General features: G+C 36.5%; 1 protein-coding gene across 5 annotated transcripts in view; it reads right to left on the reverse strand.

The window, feature by feature from the left end:
• The window catches only part of NAA16 (N-alpha-acetyltransferase 16, NatA auxiliary subunit), a 68,368-nt gene that overhangs the window by 42,299 nt on the left and 9,117 nt on the right, over positions 1–16,952 (reverse strand). For 3 of the 5 annotated variants that reach the window (XM_044249818.1, XM_044249820.1, XM_044249821.1), the window contains 5 exons: positions 14,904–15,038; positions 11,720–11,873; positions 6,711–6,830; positions 5,640–5,669; positions 4,224–4,319 (listed from right to left, as the gene is read on the reverse strand). In XM_044249818.1, coding sequence (XP_044105753.1) covers positions 4,224–4,319; positions 5,640–5,669; positions 6,711–6,830; positions 11,720–11,873; positions 14,904–15,038 — 535 coding nt within the window. The remainder of the gene's footprint in view (positions 1–4,223; positions 4,320–5,639; positions 5,670–6,710; positions 6,831–11,719; positions 11,874–14,903; positions 15,039–16,952) is intronic. The other 2 variants (XM_044249819.1, XM_044249822.1) reach the window with 2 other exon arrangements.

A 16,952-nucleotide genomic window follows, 5' to 3' on the forward strand; every position in this document is an offset into this window, starting at 1 on the left:
AGGTCATGATCCCAGGATCTTATGATATAGCCCCGCGTTGGGCTCTCTGCTCAGCAGGGACCCTGCTTCCTCTTCTCCCTCTGCCTGCCTCTCTGCCTACCTGTGATCTCTGTCTGTCAAATAAATAAATAAAAATCTTTAAAAACAACAACAACAACAACACATTTTTATAATCTTTTATCTGAAACTATAATAATGCATTATCTAAACAAGAGGCCCACAGACAGCTACTCAAATGCTCCATCACATGCTCTATTCCAAAATTAGTTACCATTATCCATCTCCTAAACACTTTCTTTAGGCATAAGAAAAACCCTTCCACAAAAACAATCTATCTCTCTTCTTCTTAGTTATTTAAAAATAATTTTTAGTAACTCCCAACCCTGCCAGACTTTCCTTTAGGGGGAAAAAAAAGACCATCACTAATGGTGCCTGTTAGCATTACAGCTTACCAAACAGGTCATCTGTCTACACAGATGCTATGCTAATTCTTCTCTGGATGATAAGTGTGGATTCAAATAAAATCTGCTGTCTCAAAATCCACTGCTGAAATAATTAACACAATCAGCAAGATAAGACTAGCTGATTCACTGGGAATTTATTCTAAATAATGGAGAATGTTCTCATGATAAAAAAGAAATGATAAGTATGTGACCTAGTGGAGGTGTAAGCTAACATACTATGATACCACAATGATAATATTATAATGTATCAAATCAACAGTTGAACACCTTAAATTTATATAATATTATGTGTAATTACACTTCAATAATAAATAACCCAATAAAGAATGGAGCAAAATTTGATGAAAACTTTTTATTTAATAGTCTGGAATCATCTCCTTCCCTCTCATCTGTATAACAGAATAGAAATTGATGAATTAAAACTACTTCTTTGGAAAAGTAGCTATATTCCTGCATTATTTTCACAGTGCTTAATATTTTAGGCTGTTGGAAAATCTACCTAGGACTTCTGTGTTCGCTACCCGATAGTTTTAAGCCCCCCCCTTTTTTTTAGATTTTATTTATTGGACAGAGAGAGTGAGAGACACAAGCAGGCAGAGCAGCAGAGGGAGAGGGATAAACAGGCTCCCCACTGAGCAGGGAGCCTGATTGGGGGCTCGATCCCAGGACCCTGGGATCATGACCTGAGCCAAAGGCAGTTACTTAACTGAGCCACCGAGGCATCCCAGTTTTAAGCCTTTTTACCTCAAAACTGAAAACTCTTTTCAAAACTTTCACCTTACATTCTCAAGTTCCATGATGTTTCTTAAACAAAAATCTTACTGCTTTTGATAATGTCAAAATACCCTTCTTATTAGACATAAAAGTATTTCTAGACAGGCAGAACACCACGAAGGATTCAATTTCTGCACAGGTACAATGAGGTATCTGTAGGATTTTATTTATGCTCACTGGAGATTTGTAAATCCATACGTGTTAGAACCTCACAGTGACGTTGACTTTGAAGCCCATGCCCTAAGACCCTTCAACTGAGCCCCATCTTGTATAAAGACTCCTTTAGCATTTCAAAGACAGAATCCCAGAGAGTCCAAAATATGGCCACAAAAACCTAAATCACACTTTACAATCCACAGTTGGTTCCAAGCTGCCTTTCAGTAAAAATGTATTCCCTATCATGCACTAAGAGCTTTTGGCAAAATTTATGAACTGTGAAAAGAATTAAGGAACTGTAAAGTTGAAGCCCCATGTTCCATAAAGGAAAAACAGGCCTAAGATATCTTGTTAGCAATCATCTTAGAGGGGCACCTGGATGGCTCAGTGGGTTAAGCCTCTGCCTTCGGCTCAGGTCATGATCTCGGGACCTGGGATAGAGGCCTGCATCGAGCCTCGTATCAGGCTCTCTACTCAGCAAGGAGCTTGCTTCCCCTTTCTGCCTGCCTCTCTGCCTACTTGTGATCTCTTTTTCTCTGTCAAATGGATTAATAAAACCTTTAAAAATAATAATAATAATAATCTTAAAGTGAAGTGAGTCTTCTTTCTTTTCTAAGAGGCCAATGAATGCATTTGAAAGTTCCAAACTAGGGCGCCTGGGTGGCTCAGTGGTTTGGGCCACTGCCTTCGGCTCAGGTCATGATCTCAGGGTCCTGGGATCGAGTCCCGCGTCGGCCTCTCTGCTCAGCAGGAAGCCTGCTTCCGCCTCTCTCTGCCTGCCTCTCTGCCTACTTGTAATCTCTCTCTGTCAAAAAAAAAGAAAGTTCCAAACTAAAAGAATATCCCCACTCACAATGTGACATAAGACACACATTGAGACTTATTAAAACAAAGAAGCCAGACACCAAAGGCCACATATGGTATGATTCCACTTATATGAAATGTCCCCAAGAGGCAAATGCAGGCAAAGGAAGTAGATTAGTGGCTGCCTGGTACTAGGAGGTCAGGGAGTAACCACTAGTGAATATGAGGTTTCTTTTGGGAATGGTGAAAATTTTCTGAAACCAGATAGTGATAATGGTTGCACAATTCCATGAATAAACTAAAACACTGAGCTGCATACTTTAAAAAGTGAATTTTATGGTATGTGAATTATATTTCAAATGCTGTTACTTAAAAAAAGACATACAGAAATATGGGGCCAAGCATCTTCAACAACACTTTTACTATGGGAATGCTCCTCCTCGCATCTCAGAAATTCACAATGCATGTATGAAAGTTCTGACAAGTCCCACAGAAACCTGATTGATGGGTTCAACCCAGCTTCCCCAACTCACCTGCCTAAAGAATATCTCAGCAAGTAAGTCACCCTCCCCACTGAGACTGATACTGCCCACTTGAGCTTAATGTTCCCTGAAAAACCTCAGGGAAATCTGCTTTCAATATTCCATAAAGCCACAACAAAAATGGGAGCATCAGAAGAATACTATTTATCATCTGAGATGTACTAGTGGAAAATAAACTGTTTACAATGAACTCGTACCGACTGTCTAATAAAATACACTTCTAACAGGTACTTGATATATTTTTAAAGTCAGTCAACTAAAAAACTTTTTAATTTCCATGTATCTTTTGATAAAGAAAATTATAACCCAATTATTTAAACAAATATTTCCACTATAAATGAAAACTCATTAGAAAATAAACCACCTCCTCACCCCATGCCTAGAATAGATTTTTTTTAAATTTTTTAATTTATTATTTTTTTAATAAACATATAATGTATTTTTATCCCCAGGGGTACAGGTCTGTGAATCGCCAGGTTTACACACTTCACAGCACTCACCACAGCACATACCCTCTCCAAGGTCCATAACCCTACCCCCCTCTCCCTACCCCCCTACCCCCAGCAACCCTCAGTTTGTTTTGTGAGGTTAAGAGTCACTATAGTTTGTCTCCCTCCCGATCTTTTCATTTATTAAAGTTGTTTAGTTTTCCAGGGTCTGACTTATGTCAAAAGACATGTAAGAAGTCCCAATAAATAGTGATCTATAGCATTTTCAAGTAAAAATAGAGATAACTCTAAGAAAAAGACACAATTTTCTATAAAATCTTCAACAAAGATATTAATTATCCGAAGAACTAATACACTTTTACCTCCTCTACAGCCCCGAAGCGAAGGAGTTCAACTGCACGCAGGACTTGGATCAAGGTCGTGAACATACTGCTGTTCGATAAATCCAAGTCACAATATATACCACGGTGCTCTGATTTACACAAGTACAAAAGTGGGGGGTATCTCTGTTTTCTAGAGGTACAAAATACACAGAGCTCTCTAAAAACAACAGCGTGACACAGGCAAATTTCAGGAAAGTGGACAACTTTGAGGAGAGAGGGCCTTCACAGCGAATGGCGATGTTCTTCAACACTGTGGTGGGCACAAAGGGCTCACCACGCTTTCTCTGAATGTATGCTCAAAAAGAAAACCTAAAACTTCAAAACTTCTACCACTTAAATCACAATACCTCACATACAATTTGTTATCAATTCTAGAGAACTTAATTTATCTTCTAAATCTGGTGTTTAATATTTAAAGTCACATAAGAAAAACAATCTTATAAAGATAACTTCTGATACTTGAAAGCAACATATAGCTATATGCTACACACACTTATTATCATATGAATAAGTTTATAACTGATCAGTCCCACTCCCAAGACATGTGTAGATGTAAAATAAATTCTGTACCAGAAACAAATTTTTTTTTTAATGTGAATGATGTTGAATAACAAATAATTATTAGTGTTACAAAACATATCCTAATATTACCTGGGGCAAGATTCAAAGGTAATCTTCTAGGTGAAATTGCTCTGGGGTGCTGCTTACTAATTTCTTCATAAATTTGAAGCCTCTCTTCTAAAGTGCCTATTATCAGTAAATACGTGTGAGATTCAAAGCATCAGAACTTTTATCTATGATAAAATGCTAATAAACTTTAAAAACTGTAATAAAGAAAGATGGCATTGTTAATATTAAAAAACTCTGTTGGTGAAATAATAGGATCAGTAAAACACATTTTAAACCCAATCTCCAGAGTAATCCAAAACTTCATCACAACAGATTCTACATCCAACTCAAATCAGACGCATACAAGACACACAGACTCAAGGTACATAGCGCTTCTCTTATATTCCTTAGCGCACAACCCGTGAAAAACAAAGTGCTCCTTTCTAACTTTTCTCACACAAATTCTCTAACTCAGTGAGGCCTACACACACGCCAAAAAAGGCTGTAACTGCTTACTGGTTAGGCTTTAACAATGTGCTGCTGAAGCGAGCACTACTGAGTGATTAGGCTTTAAAAAGCAACCATTTCAGCATCATGAGTGTAAATGTTTTAGAGTTTAAAAGATGAACTAAATTTTTAAGGTAGTTTTGACATTTAAAATCTTCAATGAAAATCCATTAAAAAGAATCCCATTAGTATACACTGTTTAAAGTGGCAATTATTTCTCCCTGTAAATACAATGATATAAAAAATACTTCTAACATTAAGTGGTCTTCCCTCCCACGACAAACCTAATTTTATAGTACTCAATATAAACTACATGTTACTCTGCAGCAACAATCTGCAAAGTAGGATCTGGGTCTACTTTGTTATTTGAAAATAATATCCTGCATAATTTTCAAAGACAGATTTTATTTCATATAAGCAAAATTTACAGGAGAATTTAAAGAAAAAGCAAACAAACCTGATTTTAAACTGTAAGGTTTTTAATTGATTTTCATTCAGAAAACAGAAATATTATTTTAAGAAGAACCCCTAGTACTAGCGATCAAGGTATCTCTGTACTAAATGTAGTGTTCACTATCAAGATTATAAATAACGATACTTTAAAAAGTAATGTTTGATTTGTTTAGACTCTTTCCTTCCCCCAATAGTATGTTTTGGAGCTCCAATGTGCTGGGATTCAAAACCTAAGATATAAGAAAGATAATCTTCATATTCTGTTAACAACTTGGAGACTTCAAGAAATATCAAGAACCCTTATTCTAAAATTTACATGAAGTCTATTTGCTGCATTATTTTTAAAAAGCAGGTCTCATATTTATGCCTAAAGAGTATTAAAAATATTTTTTCCACTATCCCAGATATAATAAGTCTTATAACTGTAGTAAAATTAAGACAAAACCAAACCATTTCAATGCCCTACTTGAAGTCACAAGTTGGAGCTCCAGAACTTACCATGGGGGAGAGAAGGTCCTAAGGAGGAACCTAAAAAGATAAAGTAATGTAATTAGTTTTGTAATCAATACATTTTAGAGTAAGCATGGATCTTGACATGGAACATATATTCATTATACTAAACATTTAAATATCTCTAATATTAACTACATGTCAGTAACTGATAAAGAAAAACATCACAGTTATCTCACCTTTCCAACCTTCAAATATATTATGACTTTTGTCCTGATTTTTAAAGACACAAATTAATGATCTAATTAATATTTTAATTTTCATCCTTTTTGTAAAAACAATTTAAGGAAGAAAATTAATTATTCGTGATATTAAATTTTAAACACACACAGAAAACCTGGATTAATTTGTAAAGTGATTAGGGTAAAACAAATTTTCTATAAATGATTATGAATAGCTACCTATTTTTACCATATTTTTTTAATTTAAAAGTTCTGCTGTTTCAACCCCCTTGAGCCATATTTTCATAGTTATTTCAACCATGTATTTATCCATGAGTAAATCTACTAGGTGTATTAACTGCTCTTAACATTTAATTATGAGAATATTAAGGAAGATTTGGAAAAATACTATAGATTTCTAAAAAGGATAGGTCACCTAATTTGAAAAGAAAATATGTAAAATTTTGCTCTACACAAATTAAGCTAATTTGAAATTAAGAAAATAATTTTCATATTGATGCTGTACAGTACGTACCCTCAGCAAAATTTCTTTGGCCTAATTCTCACGCTTAGAGGCTGAGGGTAACAAATCTCTAATTCTTTAAAAAATATTAAACTTCCCAGAAAGGGAATGCTTGTTTTCTTCCCCGGTTTTCTGGTTAGTCTAAATTGGTCACATTTTAATGGGTTAAGGAACTTAAAATTATCTGTGAGCATTTATCACTTACATATAAATAAACATCTAAATTCTTCTTCTCTGCCATGTTTAACCTATAATTTTCCTAAATGGAAAAATAAATGCTAAGGCTAAAAATATTTGTCTTCAAATATTATTACAACTGTACATTTATTTCAAACACTAGTTAAGATTACGTAGAGGAGAAAAATCATTACATACTAAGTTGCAGAGCTTTTTCCAAGCCTTCATAATAACACCAATTTTCTGCATTCCGATCAATCAAGTTTTTGAATACTTCACTGGCTTCTTTTAATCTTCCCAATTTCAACAGCATTTCCCCTAAAATTAAGTTTAAATTCACATTCATTTTACTTAAACATTAAATACCCTTCTGATCTCAGAGACTTCACTAAGCATTATTAGCATAATAGATGTTTATGAAAAACAACCGCACGTGCTTCCCTTTGGGGCATGCTGCAGTTTATCCAACTCAACACAGATTAATTCACAGCTTGACTTCAGAAATGAACCTTCATTCTATATAACATTCTATTATACTAACATTCATTTCTGGCTCCCCTCTACATCCCAAAAATACACATGGGATATTTAAATTCTTAGTAAAAATATTTGTATTGTGCACATTTTTATATACCCTTTAAGATAATTAAAGACTCCCTCTATAGACTGGTAAATAATTCTAATGAAACATCCCTACATTCCTACTGCTAGATTTGAATGTACTCTACCTGATCAAATCATTTATTAAACAATTCTCCATTCAGTTCTCTTAGCTCCCTTTCGATGTCACTAAAATTGGAGAAGTTTAACTCACTTAAAACACTAAGTACCACTTCACAGCAAGAAACCACACAAACCAGGTTCACATGTGGGTTGCTCCTAAGGTTCAAATCCTTTTACTAAACCACACTAATTGAAAGTAGGCATGGGAGGGGCGTTTGAGGGGTTCAGTTGGTTGAGTGGCTGACCTGACTCCCCACAGGGAATTTGCTGAAGATTCTCTCTCTCTCCCTCTCCCACTGCCCCTCACCCTGCTAATGCATGCACACGCGCGTTCTCTCACTCTCTCTCTCAAATAAACAAATAAACCTTAAAAAAAAAAGCAGGTACCGGAAATGAGTATCTAAACTAATCCGATATAAAGGAAAGCACATTTAACTCAAGATAAAAGGGAGATTCTCAAAAAAGGATATATCTCAACTTCTATTGCTAAGACTTCCCCTTCCCCAATCTATCTCAAAGAAATAACCCTTTTAATATGTCCTTCAGATGTTTTATTTCAGGTTTCATCATCTTGGAGGAGACAATATGTTGAAGTAGTACTATTATTTCACTATTTACATATATATATTACTCAAACTCTAGAGGAAGGCTAATCAAATGCAATTTCCAGTTTTACCACTTTCTCACACAAAATTCCTATGTCCACTTACCTATAAAATATCAACTACCTCAGTTTGCTTTTGTGATAAATGAATTAACTGAAAGGGGTTAGCATAGTGTTTGGTAAAAACGAATATACATAAATGTTTGCTATTTAAAACTATAAACATGTCCCACTCCTCCAAAACTAATTGCTGGCTAGTCCCATTTTTACCCTGCTTACCCTTGGTAAATAGACAAAAACATATTTTTCAATTCTGTTTCCACCACAGGCAAAAGCTATTACTGAAGGAATACAGAATAAGTAAGCACAACTGCATATGCATAAGTTACTGAAAATCTCTAACAACATTTTTTAAGTTTATAAAAAGATCTTAATAAGCTAAGGACTACAAAAGACATAAATCTGTAAATACCAAAGGTCTCTGAGCCTGACAGTTCACTGAAAAAATTAAAATACCGTAACTTATCTCTATAAACAGTATAAAGCACTGGCTTTATATTCAAAATGAAGACTCCCAAATTACCCTCACTAGCAACATATGGATGAATGTGATTACATGACAATTTGCAGACTTTTTAACTAGAATTGATCTCATACGTCATATCTACTTCTTAATCACTGCATTCTGGATTGATGCCACAAGAGACAAAAAGCAACCTAAGCTAATATTTAATCAGGAAACAGCAATAATACATCAGAATGTGAAAATAATTGTCATTTTTCTTTGCTCTTATCAATTATAAGTGATAGAAAAAAGAAACCAGAATATTAAATTATTTATCCCCATTTTACCAACAGTTTGAAAAATAGTGTTGTTCGATAGCCAAATTATGGAAAGAGTCCAAACATCCACTGCCTCAAGAATGGATAAAGAAGATGTAGTATATTATATATACAATGATATTACTCAGCCATGAAAAAGAATGAAACCTTGCCAGCTGCAATGAGACGGATGGAGCTAAAGATGATTATGTTAAGCAAAATTAGTCAGAGAAAGAAATACTGTACCATTTCACATATATGTGGAACTTGAAAAAAAACACAGATGACACGGGGGGAAAAAGACAGGCAAACACAAAGCCCACTCTTAACAATCGAGAACAAACTGAGGGTTGCTGGAGAGGAGGTGAGTGGGGATGGGTTAAATGGGTGATGGGTATTAAGGAGGGCACTTGTGATGAGCACTGACTGCTGAATCACTAAATTCTACACATGAAACTAATATTACACTGTATGTTAACTAACTGGAATTTAAATAAAAACTGGGGAAAAATAAATAAAAATAAACACATAAGGGATGCCTGGGTGGCGCAGTTGGTTGGACGACTGCCTCCGGCTCAGGGCGTGATCCTGGAGTCCTAGGATCGAGTCCCACATCAGGCTCCCAGCTCCATGGGGAGTCTGCTTCGCTCTCTGACCTTCTCCTCGCTCATTCTCTCTCTCACTGTCTCTCTCTCTCAAATAAATAAAATTAAAAAAAAAAAAATCTTTAAAAAAAAAAAATAAACACATAAAATAAAAATTAAAAGTGTTGTCAATATTCGTATTATTCACAAAAATTAAATCAGTACATTAATTGGAAGAGCAGAGAACAGCAGTTAGAAAGGACTCATGAAAGGGAAAGAGAAAGTAAGGATTCATAAAAAGACATGAAGAAATCTTGAATTACTCAGTGAAAGCTAATCTAAAAAACCTACATACTCCATGATTCCAACTATATGACATTCTGGAAAAGGCACATCTATGGAGACAGTAAAAGGATCAGTGGTAGCCAGGAGCTGGGGGCAAGGAGAAAGAAACAGACAGCACAGAGGATTTTTAGGGCAGTGAGACTACTCTATATGACTTTACAATGGTGGAGATATTTCTCAAAACCTAGACAAGAGTGAACCTTAATGTAAACTGTAGACTCTGGGTGGTAATTACCTGTCAATGTGGGGGCTCACTAATTGTAACAAATATACTATTCTCGTAGGGGATGTTGATATGGCAGGGGCAGGGGATGGCCCAAGCCTTACATGTGTGGCAACAGAGGGTATATGTGAAATCTCTATATCTCCACTCAATTTTGTTGTGAACCTAAAATTGCTCTATAAAAATGAAGACTATTTTAGATTAAAAAAAAGTATGGGGACTGACTGGCTCAGTCAGTACAGTATGTGACTCTTGATCTTGGGGTCATGAGTTCAGACCCCATGTTGGGTGCAGAGTTTACTTTAAAAAATAAATAATAGGGACATCTGGGTGGCTCAGTGGGTTAAGAATCTGCCTTCGGCTCAGGTCATGATCCTAGGGTCCTAAGATCAAGTCCCGCATCGGGCTCCCTGCTCAGTGGGGGGCCTGCTTCTCCCTCGGCCTGCTGCTTCCCCTGCTTGTGCGACGCTCTCTCTCTCTCTTTTTCTCTCTCTTTCCGACAAATAAATAAATAAATAAAACCTTTAAAAGATAAAATAAAATATAAAATTTTAAAAAAAAAGGGGGGGTGCCTGGGTGGCTCAGAGGGTTAAAGCCTCTGCCTTCAGCTCGGGTCGTGATCCCAGGGTCCTGGGATCGAGCCCCGCATCAGGCTTTCTGCTCAGCAGGGAGCCTGCTTCCCTTCCTCTCTCTCGGCCTGTTTCTCTGCGTGCTTGTGAACTCTGTCTTTCAAATAAAAATAAATAAAATCTTAAAAAAAAAAAAAAGAAAGTAAGAACTCTGAAGTCAGGAACATGTGTTTAGAAATTAACTCTACCACCTAAAAGGCAGGGTAACTTTGGGAAAGTCCTTAACCTCTTTAAATTTTAGTTTCCTCAACTATAAAATGGGGATAATCTACCCATGTTAGAAGTGCTAAAAAATTAAATAAAATAGAACAGTTTAAACTATAAAATGGGGATAATCTACCTATGTTAGAAGTGCTAAAAAATCAAATGAAATAGAACAGTTTAAACAATTACCATACTCTGAGACAAAGGAAAAGTAAATAAACATTAGCTATTATTTTTCTTAAGCTTCAGAAGTCCTGCAACTATATGAAGCTTTAGTTTTAAAATCATTATTACTTTAGTTGGATATTTTATTATAGTATTGCTCAGAGAATGGTAACTGATGAGCAAAACTTTGTTTAAAAAAAAAAAAGTATTTGACTCATTTTTTTTTTTTTAAGATTTTATTTATTTATTTGACAGAGAGAAATCACAAGTAGATGGAGAGGCAGGCAGAGAGAGAGAGAGGGAAGCAGGCTCCCCGCCGAGCAGAGAGCCCGATATGGGACTCGATCCCAGGACCCTGAGATCATGACCTGAGCCGAAGGCAGCAGCCTAACCCACTGAGCCACCCAGGCACCCTGTTTGACCCATTTTTAACAAGCTATTTATCAGGATCCTGCCTTCATACTTAGCCCATATTGAAAATAAAGGAATCTTGCTTTTATGGTGACCTCAGTGTTATCATTTACTATTCTCATCGTAATTTATTTATTTGTTTCATGGACCCATTTTGGGGGAGGGGAGAGGATATGAAGGATATGAAGGAGTATAACACTGCCTAAGAAAATGGAATCTGGAGTCAAAACCCCTAGACTCAAATCTAGTACTACTGAGCTTACATGGCTATATGACTTTGGGCAAGTCACTTAACCTCTTTATTCCTTAGCCCTTCAACTCTAAAATGGATGTAACAACCATACATAGTATTGTTATGAGGATCAACTTAATAAATAATGACTTAATAAAAATTTTTATTATATAGCAAGTCTTATTTAAATGTTAGGAAAGAATGAAGTATATAGTTTTTGTTCTTTAATTGAGGCCACTAAAAAAGAAAAAGCAGGTCAACCTACCTTTAATTTCTTCCACCAAAAGTTTATCACATATTTGTTTCTCATATGTTTCTATATGTTCCAAAGATTCCTGAAATAGATCTGCCTCTCTCATCACTTGATTCTGGTATAATATTAGTTCACTATATTCGTAGTCTATTTTGTTGGGAGGAACCTGAAAAAAATTGAATTATTTTATTTATATAATTACACAAAACAATTATAGATCTTTAACTGCTATCTCAGAAAAGTCATTCACACAGGCTAAAAGAAGCAATTACAAATAGAAGACTGAATAACACATTCTTTAAAATAAACAAAAAGGTGGCATTTCTGCCTATGGCAAAGTAAAGATTCAGGTCAGCAAATCCTATACCCATAGAAAAGTATGTAAAAAACTACTAATAAAAAAGTTTAGCAAGGTAACAGAATACATGATCAAAATACAAAAGCCAATTATACTTCCATATACTAGCAACCAACAACCCAAAAATAAACCTAAAATAATTCCATTCACAATAACGCCTAAAAGAAAAAAAATATTTAGGAATAAATCTAGGAAGTAAGACCTATACATTGAAGACTGAAAGCATGCTGGGAGATTAAAGACCTATGGAAATGGAGAGACATTTCAAATCATGTTCATGGATCAGAACAATATTGTTTTGACAGTGATTTTCTCCAAACTGATCTACAAATTCAATACAATCACTATCAAACTCTCAGCATGCTTTTTTTGCAGAAATTGACAAGCTAAATCTAAAATTCAAATGGAAATAAAAGAAACCCTGCATAGCCAAAGAGTTTTGAAAAAGAACAAAGTAGGAGGACATGCATTTCAAATTCCAAACTTACTATAAAGTAACAGCAATCAAGAGAGTGTGGTATTGGCACAAGGAAAAAGTGGAATTAATAAACTACAGCTTATTTATATAATGAAATACCAGGCAAAAGTTAAAAATGGATATACTGGGATACCTGGGTGGCTCAGTCAGTTAAGTAGCTGCCCTCAGCTCAGGTCATGATCTCAGAAGTCCTGGGCTCAAAACCCCTATCAGGTTCCCTGCTCAGTGGGGAGTCTGCTTCTCCTCTCTCTACCCCACTTTACCTCTCACACTGCTCATGCTCTTTCTGTCTCTCTCAAATAAATAAATAAAATCTTTAAAAAAAAAAGAAGAAAAGGATAGGGACGCCTGGGTGGCTTAGTAGGTTAAACCAGACGTCTACCTTTGGCTCAGGTCATGATCCCAGGGTCTTGAGATCCAGCCCCATGTCAGGCTCTCTGCTCCCAGGGGGAAACTGCTTTTCCCTCTCCCTCTGCTCTCCTCAGTGGGGAGCCTGCTTCTCCCCCTGCCTCTGCATGCAACTCTCCTTTCTCGTGCACTTGCTCATGCTCTCTCACTCTCATTCTCTGTCAAATAAATAAACCAAATCTTAAAAAAAATAGATAAACTATTCCTACATGTATCAACACATGTATATAGCAAGACATGTTGAAGGAAAAAACTGCATATTGTTCATGTCAATTTTTAAATACACAAAATAATAGTCTGTATCTTTTATGGACTTAAACATAATGTAAACATGAGTAGGAACAATCTATACCTATTTCAGAACAGTGGCTACCCCTAGGGACGTGAGAGACCTTTATAGCTACTTCTGTAATATTTCTTTAAAAAATAATAAACACGAATAATAAACACGAAACAGACAAACACATCAAAAAATGGGCAGAAGATATGAACAGACACTTCTCCAATGAAGACATACAAATGGCTATCAGACACATGAAAAAATGCTCATCATCATTAGCCCTCAGGGAGATTCAAATTAAAACCACATTGAGATATCACCTTACACCAGTTAGAATGGCCAAAATTAACAAAACAGGAAACAACATGTGTCGGAGAGGATGTGGAGAAAGGGGAACCCTCTTACACTGTTGGTGGGAATGCAAGTTGGTGCAGCCTCTTTGGAGAACAGTGTGGAGATTCCTCAAGAAATTAAAAATAGAGCTTCCCTATGACCCTGCAATTGCACTCCTGGGTATTTACCCCAAAGACACAGATGTAGTGAAAAGAAGGGCCATCTGTACCCCAATGTTTATAGCAGCAATGGCCACGGTCGCCAAACTATGGAAAGAACCAAGGTGCCCTTCAACGGATGAATGGATAAGGAAGATGTGGTCCATATACACTATGGAGTATTATGCCTCCATCAGAAAGGATGAATACCCAACTTTTGTAGCAACATGGACGGGACTGGAAGAGATTATGCTGAGTGAAATAAGTCGAGCAGAGAGAGTCAATTATCATATGGTTTCACTTATTTGTGGAGCATAACAAATAGCATGGAGGACAAGGGGCATTAGAGAGGAGTAGGGAATTTGGGTAAATTGGAAGGGGAGGTGAACCATAAGAGACTATGGACTCTGAAAAACAATCTGAGGGGTTTGAAGTGGCGGGGGGGGGTGGGAGGTAGGGGTACCAGGTGGTGGGTATTATAGAGGGCATGGCTTGCATGGAGCACTGGGTGTGGTGAAAAAATAATGAATAATGTTTTTCTGAAAATAAATAAATTGGAAAAAAAAATAACAATAATAAAATGTGGAGAAATTGTGGCAAAATGTTAACATCTGTTTATCTCATGATGCACAGTATATTTTTTTGTATTTTTCTATTTTGCATATATATTAAAATGTATTAACGTGTTTATATAACATAAGCAATATATGCGAGAAATAATTCCCATAATCACAAAATTATTTTTTATGTATTTTTTCTTTCTTTAGTCATTTGCATATCATCAAAACAATAAGCGTATAAAAATGTTCATATTATTTATTTTGTATCAAGAACTGTTTTAATTATTCTAATCGTGAAAATTTTCAAGTTTTTCCATAGGTCCCAAAGACTTTATTTTTTTAAAGATTTTATTTATTTATTTGAGAGAGAGTAAGTGAGCAGGAGGGAAGGGGAGAGAGAATCTGAAGCAGATTCCATACTGAGCACAGAACCCATGGGTCAATCCCATGACCCTGAGATCACCACCTGAGCTGAAATCGAGAGTCAAGACGCTTATGCAACTGAGCCACCCAAGTGCTCCCACAGGTTCCAAAGACTTGAATGCACAACTGGGAATCAGGGCAATATAGAAGTCAACTACTTTAGTTTGTGCGGTAGGAGAAACAGAATAAAGTTCTTACTTGCTGAGTTTGTCTAAATTCTTCCAAAAGTTTTAGTGCCATATCATAATCTTTTAGCAAATGGTATGCAATAGCATATCCAATCCAGGAAGCACGCTGTGTTGGGCGCAACTGAAGAAGCTGATACCTTGTCTCCTAAAAAAAAATTAAAAAATAATAAAATTAAATTAAAAATTGTCTTTTTCTCTTTTTACTTTAACTTTCCAAAATTTTTATATTTCACCACAGAGCTTTATGAAAATAATTTAATGCCTTTAATTCCTTTCTAATGAATTCCATAAACAAATAACAGCTCCTGAATAAAACAGAAATATTTTTTATGTTAAATTACTTAAATTCTAGAATACTCTGTAATGGTCCCTGTAAAGCTGTCTTTTGGTAACTAAACATCTTAGAAGAGAGACTAAGATACCTTTTATTCAAATAAATTCTTCTGTTTATAAAATCACTGTATGAAATTATAACATCTTTATTACATTGTTACAGCAGGCCCCAGAAACAGCGCAGCTGCAGCCAAGGCAAACACTCAAACAGAACACCAGGCTGCCACTCTAAAACAGCTTTGTATCTATGACACAAGGGAGAAAACACCAGAAATTCCACCACGGCTGTCCCAGAAGAATCCAAATATCTTCACCAGCAGAAAATGTCCCCTCCCTACACGGCCCCCACCTCTTGATAGCTCGTATTTGCCTCCAAGTTTTAGGCATGCACATCTGCTTGGAGGAGCAAGGTCTCAGGAAGAACACTAGCTGCAACCAAGTTCTGCAAATGTGCCATTTTGCTTCTGCTGTGGAACTAGGGGCCAAGGGAGTCCTTCTGCACTATATGCCATAAGCAGTAACATGATCAGATCTTTGGCAAAAAGATCTTTGAGAAAACAGCTTAGACAGTCTCACACCTCTGCCTTTATATGCCTGGTTCCTTCAGGCATATGACATTAATATATCTCTCTCCTTGACACACTCTCCTTGACACCACTGCTTTTCTGTTACTTCTCTCCTTCACTGAAGTCTGCGTCAGTTGCTTTTTCTCTGCCAAATCCCACCACGATCCTGTTACAAGTGCAACACTGCGGAGCACCCATCAACAACTTAGTGTTTTAGAATCAGGGCTTCTTTATCTTTAATGATCTCCATCATGCGGCACCCCCTCCCACAACCACACCCTAGACCTTACTGCCATGCAGAAATCATAAATTCAGACAGCTCATTCTCTGGCCAATGCTCTTACTCAGTGACATCCCTACCCTGGTTCTGAGCTACCACTAGTGCCTCTGGCTCCCTGGAACCTTGGCCTCTAACCACCAGCTCTTACATCTTCGTTTATTTCACTACCCCTTTAGGCAAGCACTGTCTTGCCAACATTCTTAATTTCCTTGCCTCATTCCTACAGATAACTGATTTTAACTCCCACCACACTTGGGCTAAAAGAAAAACCACAAGATCTGGAAGAATGACACCATTATTAAGCTCAGCAGCATGCTTGACACCTCTGCAAAAATCTAGGCACCAGGCATAAGGATTTACATGGCAATAAAGACAAAAGTAAACTACAGATGAAAGAACTTAACTTATTTAAAGAGAAGTGTTAAGAGTTTGTGGGCTCCTTCACATGAGAAAGGGAGAGAATTCCACTGTGGACATACTGAAGTTAGGGTAGTTAGTAGAGTAAGCACATGGAGATAACCCAGCAGAGTTGAAGATGCCAGTGCGAAGAGATCTGGACCATAGAAAGACTGCTCTTCAACAATCCTTCCCACAGTATTTTATATTTACTAACCCATAACAGAGAAAACTAATTAATCCCTACATTTAGATTTCAATTATAAAAGTTCTATTTATGGGGCGCCTGGGTGGCTCAGTGGGTTAAAGCCTCTGCCTTTGGCTCGGGTCATGATCTCAGGGTCCTGGGATTCAGCCCTGCTTCAGGCTCTCTGCTCAGCAGGGAACCTGCTTCTCTTCCTCTCTCTCTGCCTGCTTCTCTGCCTACTTGTGATCCCTGTCTGTCAAATGAATAAATAAACTCTTTAAAAAATAAAAAAATAAA

This window comes from Neovison vison, chromosome 5 (assembly GCF_020171115.1).
Source record: "Neovison vison isolate M4711 chromosome 5, ASM_NN_V1, whole genome shotgun sequence".
In the NCBI taxonomy this organism is placed as follows: domain Eukaryota; kingdom Metazoa; phylum Chordata; class Mammalia; order Carnivora; family Mustelidae; genus Neogale; species Neogale vison.